The 16,492-nt window shown below is 38.0% G+C and overlaps 1 protein-coding gene across 3 annotated transcripts in view; it reads left to right on the plus strand.

Annotated features, from left to right (window-relative positions):
• Window positions 1-16,492, plus strand: part of ITPR2 (inositol 1,4,5-trisphosphate receptor type 2) — a 234,261-nt gene that overhangs the window by 84,025 nt on the left and 133,744 nt on the right. For all 3 annotated transcript variants that reach the window (XM_031555252.1, XM_010715644.3, XM_019616758.2), the window contains 5 exons: window positions 986-1,186; window positions 6,036-6,287; window positions 7,871-7,996; window positions 13,187-13,315; window positions 13,894-14,014. In XM_031555252.1, the coding sequence (XP_031411112.1) occupies window positions 986-1,186; window positions 6,036-6,287; window positions 7,871-7,996; window positions 13,187-13,315; window positions 13,894-14,014 (829 nt within the window). The remainder of the gene's footprint in view (window positions 1-985; window positions 1,187-6,035; window positions 6,288-7,870; window positions 7,997-13,186; window positions 13,316-13,893; window positions 14,015-16,492) is intronic.

Consider the following 16,492-nt stretch of genomic DNA (forward strand, 5'->3'; position numbering starts at 1 on the left):
TGATGTATAAAATGACACCTCTTTCAGTGGCAGAACAGCTGAGCATAATATGTTTTTTTTAGAAAGTGTGAATATTAGTACAGTAGTCCTCTGAAGGAAGTGTTTATTTATTTATTTAATTATGAAGTTAGTGAAGGGTGCAGGCTTTTCCATGGGGGGCACTGGATCTCAGATTTCGTCCTATCCAACATTCACAGTAAGTTCAAGTACCAAGTATGGAGCCTATTTGCTCTTACACATTTTTTCTTTTGATGCTCATCTTCCAATCAGCTCAGTTACTGTGCTTTTGTTCATATTGTGGCACAATCATCCTTTGAAATGATGCCAAACATAAAAGTGTGCTCCAGGAGCACACTTGACTTTGGAAGAGAAGTTTGAAGGAGAAACTCCCAGAATGTATACAGTCTGGCTACTGGGTTCTTAGCAGTCTCTCTTTCTTAGTAGAAATCTGCTCCTATTGAAGAATTCTATTTACTGATAGAAAAATAACCTTAAGGTCCCTCTGTAATTAATGTGGAAAGAGATATGCCGTCAGAGAGGGATCAGGCTATGTATGCATTGATTCATGTGCTAAAAATGCCTTCTTCTATCAACCATAGAGGATGCTAGAAGTAGGTAAGCAGCTTTCTGGAGGATCTCTATGCCAAGTTTAATGATGAATAGTATCGATGTGGTCTCAGTTGTCTTGAATACCAAAGTCCCTATGGAGTTCTCTGGCAGTGTACAGTGCGTTATGAGTGTGTCTTCACCTTCCACATGAACATAGATTTTGTTAATGTCTACTTTAGGATCATTTTGTAGTCCTAGGAAAAGGTAAATGCCATCGTAAAATCCAGAAATTGAAGTAACCTTAAAGTTCCTTGTTAATCTCTGGACTGGTGGGCACTGGATTCTTCCAGTCCTCATTTACTGGTGTGCCTTTCTCTAGCCTACAGTCTTGTGAATCTTTCAATCTTAAAATGAATCTGCTGTTTTTATTTCTTAGCTTCTGGAAGCTGAAACCATGCGGCATATTTTCATGAATAATTACCTTCTTTGTAATGAAATTAGTGAGAGAGTGGTACAGCACTTTGTACACTGCATTGAGACCCATGGCCGTCATGTGGAATACCTACGTTTCCTGCAGACCATTGTAAAAGCAGATGGCAAATATGTGAAAAAATGCCAGGACATGGTAATGACAGAGGTAAGTTAATAGTTTGTATGTTAGTAGTTCACATCTTTTTAACATACTAGTGTTCTGAGATTGCTTTCTCCAATCTTACTACCAATGGGATACAATGGCATTGTAGCTTTAGAATTTTAAATAGTATCATAAGTAATATTTTAGCAATTCAGTCTTTCAGGGAATTTAGTCTAATTTTATAGGGCCATCTGTGTAGCTACTAGAAAGAAAACATGGGTGTTATCGTATTGGTAACAATATGTCTATATGTAAAAGATTACCATGTAAATCTGAGTAGCATAACCTTCATTTTCCTGTGGTGTACGTTAGGATCCCATGTACAAATCCATCTTGCATATTCTGGTATGGTTTTGCCCCATAGTTTGCTTCTTATCCCAATGGATCTATCTAAGTAGTGGTGTAGACCACTTTTTTAACTATGTAGCCATGTAAAGACCCTTCCTCCTACTTTCTGCTTTTGTTTACAATGCTGTAATTCTGGAGCATTTCTGATAGAGTTTGTAGAGCTACCCTAACTAAATGAACGTGGAATTTGACCTGGTAAATTCCACGGAGTATTTTGTGGATGTATCTTTATGCCAGTGATGTTATTAACAAAATACTTAATTGACTTCTCTGCAAGTAGAATTGCATGTATAGTGTGCATGATAAATGAGGTCTTTGACTTGCAGACACTCATGCATTTAACTGTAATTGTTTTAAAAGCTCAGTGAGTTAGTGGGTAAAATAGAATATGGTCAAAAGCCCAGGTAAGATCACAGTAACAAACATTTTTCTTTACTTTCAAAGTTCATTTGCGTTTTCAAAGTTCATCTTCAGAAAGAAAGCAGAAATAAGCTTTAGTTGTGGTATGAATAGAACTAAAACTTGAAGAAATTTAATTCCACAGCAACAAAGAAGAAAAACTTCTAATTGAGAAAATAAAGCTTTGGCTTACATGGATAACCTTTAATGAAATCTACCTCAACCTTTTCAATTTGACTGAAGTGTTTTAAAATGTAATCTCAATTACAAGCCTTTGATTTACATAATTCAAATTGTTCTTGTGCCTTAATGCTTTTAGATATTTCCCCATTCACCTTAGCTTCTTATGGATTTTTACTTTCTGATCAAACACAGTTTTGAGACTTTCCTCAATTTAAATGCATTTTGTTACCGATATGTAAGAGCAGAACATAAATTGTTATATTGCATTTTCAAATTGACTGCATGATGAAAAATGAAATGAACTTGGGTATGACATTTAAATCATGTTTTTGCAAGAATTTGGTATGGGAAACACTCTTATTTTTACTGAAGAGAGTAAAATCACAGAATCACAGAATGGTAGGGGTTGGAAGGGACCTCTGGAGATCAAGTCCAAGCCCCAGCTAAAGCAGGTTCCCTACAGTAGTTAACACAGGAAAACGTCCAGGCAGGTTCTAAATATATCCAGAGAAGGAGACTACACAACCTTTCTGGGCAGCCTGTTCTAGTGCTCTGTCACCCTCACAGTAAACAAGTTCTTCCTCATGTTTGTATGGGACTTCCTGTGTTGCAGTTTTTGTCATTTACCCTTTGTTCTGTTGCTGCACATCACAGAAAAGAACCCATCCATTTGACTTCTCCAGCTTAAATGTTTGTAAGTAGTGATGAGATCCCCCCTCCGTCTTTTCTTCTTCATCCTGAACTGTCCTAGATCTTTCAGCCTTTCCTCAGAAGGGAGATGCTCCAAGCTCCTAATAATCTTTATGTCCTCCCACTAGACTCTCTCCAGGATATTCCTTTCATTTTTGAACCAAGGATCCCAGACTTTTACTCAGTTTTTCAGATGCGGCCTGACCAGGACAGAGTAGAGGGGGAGGATAACCTCCCTTGACTTGCTCTTTTTAATGAACCTCAGGTTCCCATTGGCCTTCTTGGCCACAAGGGCACACTGCTGGCTCATGGCCAACCTGTTGTCCACCACAACGACCAGGTGCTTCTCTGCAGAGCTCCATTTCAGAAGATCAGCCCTCAACCTGTACATCACTGCATGCTTAAAAAAAAAAGCAGGGAATTACAGATTAACAATTATGATTTGTTAGAAAAGAATACCAATAGTGAAATTTGAATGGTGCGTGAATGGCACTGCAATGTAATAAACAGTGTAGCCTAATGGTTGAACTAGATGAATCCAGGACTATTCGTAAGCAAACAGTTGAGATGTACTTTGTGACCTTAAACAAGCAATGTAACTTTTCTATGCCTCCAGATGGGGTGTGTAAACAATTTACCACAAGACAAGATAGAGTGAATATGCAACATGCCTGCAACTACTCCTGTGTTTTCTTTTACCCCTGAGAATTATATCTTATTCCTGTTTAGTGGGAGTAAGGGATAAACTAATCATGTTTACTTTTTTTAGCTCACGCACACAGATCATTGGAAAGAGTACTTTTCAGCATAAGATACAGTGAACATTCCCAGTCTGGCTCATTCACGCGTTCTCATATCTTGGTCCCTATGTCCACAGAGTGCTACTGAGCATCACCTGCCTGAGATGTCCCTTAGGGCACTTTTTATCGTTACAAGCATGCTTTGAGGTTCCTGGAACAAGAAGTGTCTGCCAGTGCAAAGATTATTACAAAAGGGAAAGCAGAGTTTACTTTTGAACCAAATCAACGTGGTAGCAGAATTTTCTATTATCTGTAGTGTTTCGGAATGATACATTGCAGAGCATGAGCAACTCCTTTGATACTGTCCACCATTCATTATACTTTAATAGAATTCTTAACTCCTTTAAAATATAACTTAGTGGAAGAAAATGTGTTTTTACTACTTTGATTTGTTTTGTTTGTTTGTTTTTGCCCACTACCGTTGAGTTCACTGAACTCAGTAAGAACTTCACATAGTTAGTGACAGATACTTCTCTTCCTTTTCTGTTTTTAGTGAAATCATATTATCTGTACAGGTCAGTGGATTTCCTTTGCAAGTCACAATTAAAAATGGATAAGTTGGGGAAATACACTAATATCTTCTTGCCTTGCATTTACTTCATCCCCTTAGCTCTTCCCATGCTTATGCAATATTATCTGCTTTTATTTGTGGTTCATCAGTCAGACTGTAGCAAACATGACATACAGAACCACTTTTCACAATCTAATACCTCATGGTATTTCTTCCTTATTCATCAGTAATAGGTACATAAAAGGACAAGGGATCCTTTTGACTTGCCCTTTTATCAGCAACACTGGAACAGATGTATGTGGATTTGATGTAAGATTGAAAAAAAGAATCTTGTCATTCATCTTTGCAAAACATTCATAAGAGGAAAATAATTATGGGAATGTAGTGGTCAAACTAATGGGAAATTACAGGTACATACCTTCTCAGAGGGCTAGGTGTGGATTTTTTTATAATTTTGTATTTGAAGTGTCTTAAGAGTGTAGTATTCCAGTTATCAGCATTAAAAATGTCAACTTTCCAACATTTTGAATACTCATATTTTCCCTATTGTCCTTTTTGTCATTGAGAGTAGTGAAATGTATGACTTCTGAATTGCCATATTGTCTCATTCTTCCCTTCCAAGCATTTGTCCTTTTAAACGTTTCCTCTTTTCAGTGTCCAGAAAATATCTATTGGAAAGTCTGAGTGGAAACATTTTAAAAACCAAAGAGTAAAAAGGAGAAATAGAAAAAGAAGGAGTGACTGAATTCACAATTCAGTCTACACAATTATCAAAGTGAAAATAATCAAGCAGAGAGGAAATCACAGTTTGAAACATTGGAAAAATGTAATGAAATTTTTTCTGAATTTTGTTACTTTTCAGCTCTTCTGGGAGACTAGCTTTCATTCCTTCTTGTGCTGCTTTCCTATTTCTTTACAGCTCCACCAATCTTTACTTCTACCCTTAAATTCAGTAAGCTATGATTTCATGTCACATGCAGACTATGTCATATGCCTTATTCACAAAATACATACGGCTGTTGTGCTTCCAATTTGTATTCTGCACTAAAAAGGGTTTATGGGAACTTATTTTCACTTCCATTAATAGTGAACTATGCTTGAAAGGGAAGTGATGAAGAGAAGACAGGTCTGCTGTCTCGTCCAAGCTCACAGAGCAGCACTGGCAGTAGGCATATTCTGTGTATGTGTTTGGGGGAGATGTTCAAAACCATATCAGAACAAAACTTTTCCATGAGATCTGCTGAGGTGGAGCTGCCAGCATCTATTTCTGCTCTGGATCCTCTTGAGATGAGCGATGTACTTGTAGTAAATTCAAATATTTTTCACATACACCAGTTTGCTGTTAAGTGGAAGTGCTGGAATGACAATGACAGTGTCAAGACCCATCTGTCAGATTTCCACAGGTTAGGAAGACTTGTCCTTTGTTTCAAATGCTGAGCAGGGGTGCAGAAGAGTTCAGGTAAATTCTGGGTGAGCCACAGGCTTTTTCGGTAAGGTGTACATAAGATTAATATCTCTGTACCTCAAGTAGAATGGGGATAATAATGCATCCTGGCCTTACAATAGGATATAAGAGTAATTAATTAACTTCAAACAGACACTGAGATGGTGGGAATAACAAGGATAGCCTAATGTCTTAGGTAATCAGAGAGCTATATAGAGATTAAACTTCAAGTTCACTTTGCACGAGCTCATTCCTTGGTGAGTTATTCCAGATTTACACTTATGTAGATAAGAGCAGTTTACCTTGGCCATTGTTTTGACATGTGCATTTTGTAAGCATCAGACTAATGTTTTTTATTTTTTGCGGGAGGGGAGGGCTCTCTAGCTAGAGAATTGTTGTGTACTTAAAGGTAGAGCAAAATAATTAAGAAAATGATTGCAGTGCAGGGTTCTTAAAGTGTTGTGGTATCTTTTTCAGCTGATAAATGGGGGTGAAGATGTGCTGATATTCTACAATGATAGAGCATCATTTCCAGTTCTACTCCAAATGATGTGTTCAGAGCGAGATCGAGCAGACGAGAGTGGACCCTTAGCGTATCACATCACTCTAGTGGAGTTGCTCGCAGCTTGTACAGAAGGAAAGAATGTATATACAGAGATCAAGTGCAATTCGCTCCTGCCACTGGATGATATAGTGAGAGTGGTGACCCACGATGACTGCATACCTGAGGTAAGACTCACTGAATGATGAAGCAGAATTACAATTTTTAGAAAACACAGAAATATTTTGCTGTTTCTAATATCCTGAAAAGTTGAGTATTTATGCAGAAAAGAGGCTGGAAACAGGTGTTGCTTGTGGAGGTAAATAAATGAGAAAGGATTGTTAATATTTATTTGAACTGCCTGTTGATAGTCAGATTTTTGGATCAGGAGAATTTTTTGTTGTTGTTTTTCTGGGTTTGTCCAGCTACTGTCAGAATTTAGTCCTCTGCTAAACTTCTGGCTGTTAGTTGCAAAGAGTAAGCTAAGTGATTTGTCAGGCTAATCTTTTTCCTCTGCTTTGAACTGTTGGAAGTTCTAGAGTAACATTCTATCCATGTTGAGGTCACTGGGAGTTTTGGGTGAAGTCTTGTTTTATTAAATTCAGTTCCAGTCTGGCAAATACCTTTTTTTTTTTGTTTTTTTTTGCATATAGAGGCCTAATTCTGCAGATACTACCAGTCATGGCTCAGTAGAACTGTAATATTTAGGGCTGATGAGAATGGAAATGCTTGCACCAAATTTGATGTGATCAAAATAAGTCTTCTTACAGTCTATGCAGGACCTTGTTCTGGCCCTGCTTATTGGTCAGAAGAATTTCTACAGGCTGTTGGAGGCATGGGTTTCATATCGATGCAGCTAGGCCTCGCTGAAGTATATAATTCCTTTGTCACCTTGTCACCTTGTGATCAACTGATTTTTTTCTTATAAAGTAGAATGTTTGCTTTGCTCAAATGGTTCCTCCTAACATGGATGTTAACTGCTGCTAACTAAAAAAGCCCAAACAAATGAAATGTAAAAGTCTGTCACATCTAAGAGTTTTCTCCTGACCTCTTTAAACTGCGACCATCTCTTCTCCTTTGACCATGACAAAGTCTGTATTTAATACATACATTTCAGTCACTGGATATCCATTTTTATGATGCGCCGGCACAGGTTTTTAATACAGGAGAAGAGTGAAAATGCAGTCCTCTTGTTAAATCCTGCACTGCTGTGGCAGTAGTCACAGTGCTGCAAAAGCTTTCTCCTCCATTTAGGTCTGAGTTGTACCTACTCTGAATATTAGCGCTGCATAGGATTGTCAGAAAATAGGATTGCAGTCTCATCTCTGTTAAAGACCTTTTTTGGTATTTGGCAGGCCTGTCACAAGGCATCAGCCCGTAAGGATCAGGTGATTAATACATGGGCGTCTTCCATTTTGACAGTTCCTGATTCTTGAGCCAGGCCATTGTAGTCTGAATATCATTTTAATAACAGTAATTAACTATTAAATGAATATTTTTATTATTGCTTTGTGGGGGAATTGGTATGAGAGTTTTTGCAAAACATCTCTATTTTTCTTAACATGATCTTTCAGTAAGTACATTAATGTATTTGTTGCCATGCTTATCTATTAAATCTTTAGAACCAAACATACAGTATTACTGTTATTGGCATTTCTTAGAATTGGAAGGATGATCTTATTCATTCAGTATTCTTACATACAGAAAATATGTATGTTAATGGCTTCTGTTGTTTTGTTTCATATTGTTTCTGTATTTGCTCATCCTGCAGGTGAAAATTGCCTATGTTAATTTTGTTAACCACTGTTACGTGGACACTGAGGTGGAAATGAAAGAAATCTATGCCAGTAACCACATTTGGAAGTTATTTGAGAACTTCCTTGTTGATATGGCAAGGGTAAGTTTCATGAGGTGTCATTTATTGCAGTATAGTCAGGGGTGACAACTGAACTTTGTGTGAATTTCATTTATTTTATACACTGCTTTTTCAAAGTTGAATGTGAATATATTTTAACAGATCGTCGTTTCTATTTTATTTTATTTATCATCATTTAACCTGCTAATTGCTAATAGTCTTCTTTGTCTAGAAGGGCACCTTGGAACCCATGCCCTTTACTTCCAGAAAAATAAATTGGATGTGTGGGTTTGATATACAAGAAATAGGATTGAAAATGTTCTGTCATTCTACTGGGAGTGTGCATTACTTGTCATTATGCTGGTAATTAAACAAACAAACAGCCACATCTGTAATCTTCTAGGTTTACTCTCTTAGTATAGTGGATCAAGGATAAAGAAATTCTTTGTCTCCTGTTTCTTCTTTAATTTGACCTTGGCCTTTTTTTTTTGGTCTTTTATTCTGCTGTCACTACATTCTCACTGCTGCAAAAGGCAGGTGTGGAAGCTCTACTTTTTCAGAATACTAATTAGTATAAATGATCAGCTTCAAGGTGATGGGACATAGTAGTGTAATCATTCAATTCCCTAGAATCACAGCATCATAGAATATCCAAAGTCCAACTCCAGGCTCCACACAGGACTACACAAAAATCAGACCATATGTCTGAGAGCATTGTTCCAGACACTTCTTGAACTCTGGCCAGCTTGGTGCTGTGACCACTGCCCTGGAGAGCCTTTTCCAGTGCCCAGCGCCCTCTGGTGAAGAGCCTTTTCTTGATATCTAACCTGACCCTTCCCTGTTACAGCTGCACGCTGTTGCCTTGGGTTCCATCAGTGGTCACCAGATAGAGTTGCATCAAGTTTCAACTCGTAAGTGACATAAGTGATATTAAGCTTCCCTCTCCTGATATTTTGGAAGAAATAAAACTGGGAAGCTCTTTACTTCTGGAAAGATAGCATGCCCTAGCGGAACCAGGAGGAGAATTTAGTGTGACATAATGAGTACAGCTTGCAATACCTATCCTTTTTCTAGCAGGTAGTATTTCTTGTAAGAGCCTGATATTGATGTCTGTTAAAGGAGTTGTTCTTTCTCAAGAAGTAGAAACACAAGTGTTTATTTTTTTTGTGCTGGTGGCCAGTGTTTGACTGCTGGACAGTATTTTGGAAGTGTTACAGAGCACGTTGTCATAGTGCAAGCCTATCCTTTCCCTGTCCATGGTCCACTGCATTTCATAATCCATGAGGTTCTCACTCCTTGCATCTTTCATTTCGTTGAAATTAGAGAAGAAAAGGAAAAAGAATCTCAATTCAGTCCTGCAGCAAACATTTACACCAGAGTAATAGTGTGCCACAAAATCATTTCTTTGAAACCTATTGGGAGAAAATACCATACTCATAGTCACAATGATTTATAGCCAAAGGAAGAATGAGTGCTGAGACTTGTGCTGTGTGATAGGCATAGGGGCCTGTTCATTTTTCTGTGAAACAGAAAACTTATAAATGTTTTTATTTTTGCCTTTTTCTGGGCACAGGTTAACGTAGGAATATTTGTGTTATTTTTTGATGGTAGCTGTTTTCAGCAGTAACAAGACCTCTACAAATTCAGTTTTCTTGCTTTTTGCCTTGTCGCTTAGCTGAAAAGCCCTTCTGGACCCACTTCATTTGCAAATGAAGATCAGGAACCTTCTTGGAGGACAATTCTGGTTTTTAACCTTGCTGTTTTTCCCCCATGAAGTATTTTCTCTTGCTTTAAATCCTTTGCTGGGTTGCCCTTTTCTGATATATCACGGTACTGACCTTCTGATGAGACTCCCCCTCCCCAACTATTTGACACGATCAGTTTTCCTTGCCTGTTGGCTTAAAGCAGATACATGCAGAGAGGGGATCTGTCCGCTGTTCACTTTGTGAGCCTGGAGACATGCTGCCATGTGATTTGAAATTATCCTGATGTTGGTGAGCCTTGAGCTTGTTTTCACATATTTTGCTAATAGGACAAATTTGGCTCCAGGTCTTCAGAGGTGAATATTGAGTGTTTTATTAATGCTACATTTTGTGTGTGTGCTTTTTTCTCCAAATGGCAAAATGCAGTTTTGTTTTGCTCTCCTGCAAAGTCCTTAGGACAAGTGCCTAATTAGCCCTTTTTATTAAGGTTATCGGCGAAAAGAAGTAAAAGAACATATCCAAAGTGCTCTGGCATGTTCTGCTCTTCTGCCAGGCCCCATGGGTAGTTGTATCTTCTATGTTATTGAGCGTATTTGGCTTTCTGGGTCCCAAGCAGAGCCTGTGAGTTATAAATACATCAGCTTTATGTAGCTATCAGGACGGTTAGAATGCTGTCAGCTTCATGAAAGATGTTACAATACCTTTCAAAGCATTTAGAAAAAGAGCCCTTTGATCCTCTGTGTTGCAGTGAGCTAAAAGAGGTGCTTTTGCGTGGGGGAAGGGGAAATGCTTTCCTTTTAGCTGCTACAAATGGCTGTCAGTGGGTGAGTTTGTGAGCTTTGAGTCTGAGTCTGTCATTAGAGAGCGTTAAGGTGAAAGATGGAGAGTGTTATCCTCAGGTTGAATTCCTTCAACCTGAAAAAAGAAATAAGAAAAAAAGAAACCATTTTTTTATCTGTTGCTAGACCAAAGAAGGAAATATTTAGTCCTCAACTGTCATTCTTTTTCAACACTGTGAAACCTTGCAAAACAGGCAGTCGGCAGATGTGTGTATTAAATTCCATTTGCCAAAAGCAATTGCTCTTTCAAAGACACCTTTTTCTGCTGTTTCTGCCAACCTACTTTCTCCCGTGTATGACTGAGAGCGCATCACTGAGCAGGTGGGTGCAGCTCCAGGAAAGGCTTCCCTTTCCCACAGGTGGCTCGTTCTGTAAGTCAGCAGCTGTATTCTGAGCAGGATTAAAAACAGAGCTGAGATCTGACAGCTGTGAAGTCATCGTGACTTTCTCCTGCAGAATTTTTGAAATATTATTCATGTGAGTTTCGGTCCCAAAGTCTCTTAAGAGGTTTTTAAACACCGCTTTCTCAATCTTAATCTCCATTTCATGCATTTCAGGTTTCTTCTTCCACAGAGAAACATCTTTCAGTCCCCAGAAGGGCAGTGGGATAAGAGCAGATAAGAGAATTTCCAAAGTCCTTCTGAGATGGGAATTTTTCAGACCTATGTCGAAGCAGAGTGGTATCCCCACATATGGTTCTGCCATGCTTATTCACTTTTAGACAAGCGAAGGGAAAGCTTAACAGCATTTTTGGAATTTAGGTTTGGTGATTTCTAAATTTGCCGTACTAATGCTGCACAGTTCACTGTCTTCCCATCGGGATAACAAATACTCAGCCTCAGTCAGAATTGCCGTGCAGATTAATTAAAAGCAGAAGAATATCAAGAAGTTTTCAGTTCTATGATATTTCATTTTTTTTTCCCAACTAATTTTGATTATATATCTTAATATTATACCTCCATGAGGACCATGGGAGAGGAGGTGTCATACTCTCCCCGAACTGGAGGGCTGACATGTTTGCTGTTCCATTTTAGCCACTGTTGGTTCTCTGACCAAAATCTTTCCTTTTGTGAAGTGATAAGATTGCACTACGTGGAAGCGTGACTTGTTTCTCTGACACATTTTAAAAAAACAGACAAGCAAAGCTCCTCCAGGTGCCTAATTCTTGCAGCTCTCAAGTTATCTTTATTTATTTCTCTGCCTGCCATATGACGCTGCTTTTGTGTTCCTGTGAGCTGTATCTTGCAGTGCACATGGGTGCTTTTAGATGTCACGTCAGTAACCTTCCTAAAAGTGCTGCTGGTGAAATTGCTGTCTTGTGGTGTCCAAGTGTCCCAGTGGCACAGTGTAATTAGAGGGCGTATTTGCCCTGTGTGAGATTCAGGTGCTGTGTATTATGTCTCTAGTTCTGCCACCCATTTTTCTTCGTGACCTTAAGCAATTCACTCAGCTTCTCTGGACTTCCGTTCCCCATCCATAAGGTGATGTAATGATAAGTATGTACTGTGCAGATTCATGATTTTGTGTTAAAAGCTCAGATAGTTTGAAGGTTACCCCAGAAGTCTGTAAACAAAATAAATTCTGTTCTTGCATAGATTCTCTAGAACGTTGCAGAAGTCTGTGGCTTGCATCGGTGAAAAATAATAATTTTGCCTTTCATTTATTTTTAAACCTGACCAGAACTGCTTATTTGAAGGCTAATGAAGAGGTAGGATGAGTACCATCTGTACTCCTTGTTTGTCCAGTCCTGCCTTTCTCACCCTGACTTGGTTTGTGTATACTCCTTTTAGGACTTCTTTTAGTACAGTTTAGACTGACATATGCAAAGTAAAAATAACTCTGTATAGATGTTCACAAATGTTGAGGGAAAAAATAAGAGAAGAAATACTGAAGTATGTATGTACCATCCCAGTAATGTTTTCCTTTCTTTAAACTTGACATCTTTATGCAGCAACAAACTTTTAATATTGTACCAAAGAGTGTCTTTAGGAATCACTTCTACAAATCTGCCCGTATCCTCCTGCAATTTAATCATCTTTCTGTGCTCCAAAATTGTCTCAGTGCTATCAGTTCTTTTCTTTCATTGTTTTTAGCTTGTCTTTTCTATTTTCCTCATGTGGCTTTCTTAATTAACGTTGTCTGCTTGAAATCTGGAAGGCTGTTAGTATTGTCTGTGCTATTTTCTTCTCTTTCCCTCTTTTCAAACATTTATTTTTTGCATATGAGCTTCACCCTTGCCACTCATTTGTGTTGAATGTGGCAAGAAGATAAACATTACCTGAAATCTTTCTTACCTAACGTGTTTGTTTCAATCTGTCTCTAAAACCTCTTCCAACTCACCTCCACAATAGAAGGGAATGTTCATTTTCTTCTTGAATCCATCTAAATATGTAGGTGGTATGCAGTGTTCTGATTTAGGGGGATTTTTTTTTCATTGAAAGAACAGACAGCCAACCAGAAAGAACTAGTTCAGAAGAGAATGAGATTTAAAATACAGCGTGGATCTTCGAGAAGGGAGATAAGCTGTAACAAATACATCTCAAACTCGTAAGATAGTTATCTCTGATAGATTTTCCATAAAATCTGTACTAAGAATAAATATTATTACATGGGTTGTAATAAATACTAAGCAACATAGTTTGCTTGCTTGAAAGTTCTAAATCTCATTGTTTCCTCCTTCTTTCCTATAGGTTTGTAACACAACCACGGATCGTAAACATGCAGACACATCTCTGGAGAAATATGTCACTGAGCCTGTAATGAGCATTGTGAGTGGCTTCTTCAATTCTCCGTTTTCAGATAACAGCACCAGCCTCCAGGTAAGAAAAAGAGAGACAGACCAATACTGAATTCAGCCCATTAATGAGATACCTTCTGCTAACAACATAGGAATCCTGTACCTTTGTATCTTTCTCTAATTTCTCTGTCCCTTCTCATGCTACTGGCTGGCAGCTTAATTTCACTTCATATCATTTACTCTTCATTTTTACTCTTTACATCTCTGACCAGCAGATAGCTCAATGCTGGCTCTTGTGGATTCACTGAATGGGGTATTTTTGCAGAATAAAAGTTTATCTAGTTGCTTATACGAAAAAATGCTATGTGACAAATGTACATACACCTGAGAACCAGGAAGATTCCTCAGTCCTTCTGCTCTGTACTTTGTTTGATATCAGTGGTAATCTGATGGCAAATTACATGCATTGGCCTCTGTAGGGGTGCAGAATTGGTTTGCATTCTTTCCTGTCCTGAAGAGCAAAGAGAATTTAATTTAATTTAATTTAATTTAAGCGTACAAGCTAAAAACCACACATGAGATTTATGTTGTGTCAAACCTTAGGACAGTTGTGAGGACATTCTAAAGTATAAACTTCCATGTTTATCTTTTTGATTTTAGACACATCAACCTGTTTTTATTCAACTACTGCAGTCTGCTTTTAGAATTTACAACTGTACCTGGCCAAACCCAACTCAGAAGGCCTCAGTGGAGTCATGTATCAAAACTTTGGCTGAAGTGGGTAGGTGCCAAGTTCTTCCTTCGTTGTTGTTCTCTGTGTTTTAAGATCTGACTTACCTGAGGTTGAATGTTTATGTTTTTGTTTTAGTTTTTTTTATTATAATCCGTGTAGTTGTGATGGTAATAATTTAAGAAATCCCAGTTTAAGGTTAAATTCTGCCACGTTTTATAATGCTTTCAAATCTATTCCATCAAATAGGGCTGTTAGTTGAACCTGTCGGCCAGAGAAGTAGGTTTGGTGAATGAATTATATTTACTCAAGATAGTTATGGTATTAAAACACAGCCAAAACTTCTAAATGAGTATATATCTGGGCATTTCTAGTCGTGCTGTAATGTTGTAAACAGTGACACTTAAGAATTATCAGAGAACGCCATATTTTTTTTTTACCTGGGCTTGTCCCCTTAGTGAGTCCTCCTTTTTTTTGTCCCCTCAGTGAGTCGGGGATGGAAAACAGAATTCTCTAACTCCATAGCTTCTCTGCTTTCTGTTCACCATCAGGCCTCCGCATTTACTGCTGTTACATGCATATTGGCTTGCACTGTCACGAAGACTTAAATCATATTTGGTCCCAAGGGCAGCAATAAGTTACATGCTTTGAAATGAATTCAAATACTACAGTAAAGTCAAAGACTTAAAACTATTTCAGGAGTGATTCATCCTAAAATAAAAAACAAAACAAAACATTCTTCACCTGTATATAGATAAGACTGGTAAAAGTTCATTTATAAGTTACATTATTTCTGTGAATATAATTTTAAAGTTTGCCACAAAAGGAAAAAAAGATTATTCAAAATAGTTTCTATAGAACTAAGGGAATAAGGTTTCACTCAGCATGAATTAAAGACAGAATTGTATAGAAACGGCTAAATGTTATAGCTGTTGCAATTTTAAAATTAATAAATAATGATAAAACAAAATGAAAGGGTCCCTTAACCATCTGCATCTTCTGTGACATTGCAGTGATCAACTCTAAATTTAGATTTTGAGATAGCTTTAGAGGGGTATAATTTAACATTTTAGTCAAAATACCTCATTAACTTTTTGTCTGAGTGAGAATAGCAGTTACCTAAAAACTTAGCAACCTTAAGTTATTTTGTTTGTTGTTCAAATGATTTAATCATGGCTCTACCTGACAAGAGGACTTTGAAAACTGGAGACATTTTATTTCCTTTATCTCATAGCTACTACAGCTCTAGCTTTTGTGTGTTTTAAACTTACTTCCTTGTTCTCCTCCGGCACTTCTGGGAAGAGTCATCAGTAAATTACTTTCTTTGGGAGTCTGAGGAAAGAGGGAAGAAAGTAAGGCAGATGAGAGTTTTTGAGGCCAACTATACCCTATGGATACTTCTAGACAGCTCCTATGGATACTTCTAGACAGCTCCATGTCTACATTTCTGTGGAACTAAACCTTAAAAACAAATTTTATCTCTGAGAGGTCACAAGGAAAAGGGTATGTAGAATCCCCTGAGCCTAGTGCTGAAACAGCCAACCTGAATTTGTACCCATAACAGCCAGATGGGGAAAAAGTGTGAATCATCTTGATGGAAGTGGTGTACGGTGTGGGTTGGTTGGTTGGTTTGCTCTTGTTTATTTGTTCATTTTTTAAAGTATGCCTTTGTGCTGTCCAGCCTTCTCGCTTCTCTGGCTTTGTGCTCATGGGATCCCGCCCATGTCTTGGGTGTTCTCAGATGTGGAAGTAGAGCTGAGCTACCTCTGAAGGGCCTCACCTTGTGTCCTCCTCTGACTTCCTTGCTGCCAGCAGCACCAGTAGGACTGGGAGCCTGTGAGAGACATTGGTGTGTCATGGGTCTGGCAGCAATGGAGCTTGCCCCTGGAAAGCACACTTTAGCATGCAGTTTGTTGATTTCCTTGTCCATATTATAACTGCTTAAGGATTCGTTACTGGTACCAATAGTGAACACTGTACAACTGTATCATAGCAAATTACCACAATTTTTTTATTTGGCTTCTTATTCTGTCATTATCAAAAGGGAGTAGAAAGCAATTGTTGAGGGGGATTTCACAAAAGAGCAAGGTAGAGGTGAAGTGGAAAATGGAATATTTTAACAAACACACTTCCATAAAAGTGTTGCTAGCTAGATGAGATTTTAGCCTTATGTGATACTCAGCATTTTCAAGCATGGTGCTAAACATGGCTTGCCTTTTCTAATTGAGTAGGCCTGTTCAGTTCTACTGAAAGCTTTGGAAAACTACCCCAGTTGGGGGTACTGAAGGCTTTTAAAATCGAGGCCCTTGTAATTATTGTGTGTACCAAGTTTCCTTGTCTACTGAGTGTTCAACCAGCACAAAATGAGGCTTTTTAAGAAGGCAGATTTCTTCCATAATACAAATAGGCCAAGCTTTCCTTTTCTTTTCTTTTCTTTTCTTTTCTTTTCTTTTCTTTTCTTTTCTTTTCTTTTCTTTTCTTTTCTTTTCTTTTCTTTTCTTTTCTTTTCTTTTCTTTTCTTTTTCTTTT

Source organism: Meleagris gallopavo, chromosome 1, assembly GCF_000146605.3.
Source record: "Meleagris gallopavo isolate NT-WF06-2002-E0010 breed Aviagen turkey brand Nicholas breeding stock chromosome 1, Turkey_5.1, whole genome shotgun sequence".
NCBI lineage: Eukaryota > Metazoa > Chordata > Aves > Galliformes > Phasianidae > Meleagris > Meleagris gallopavo.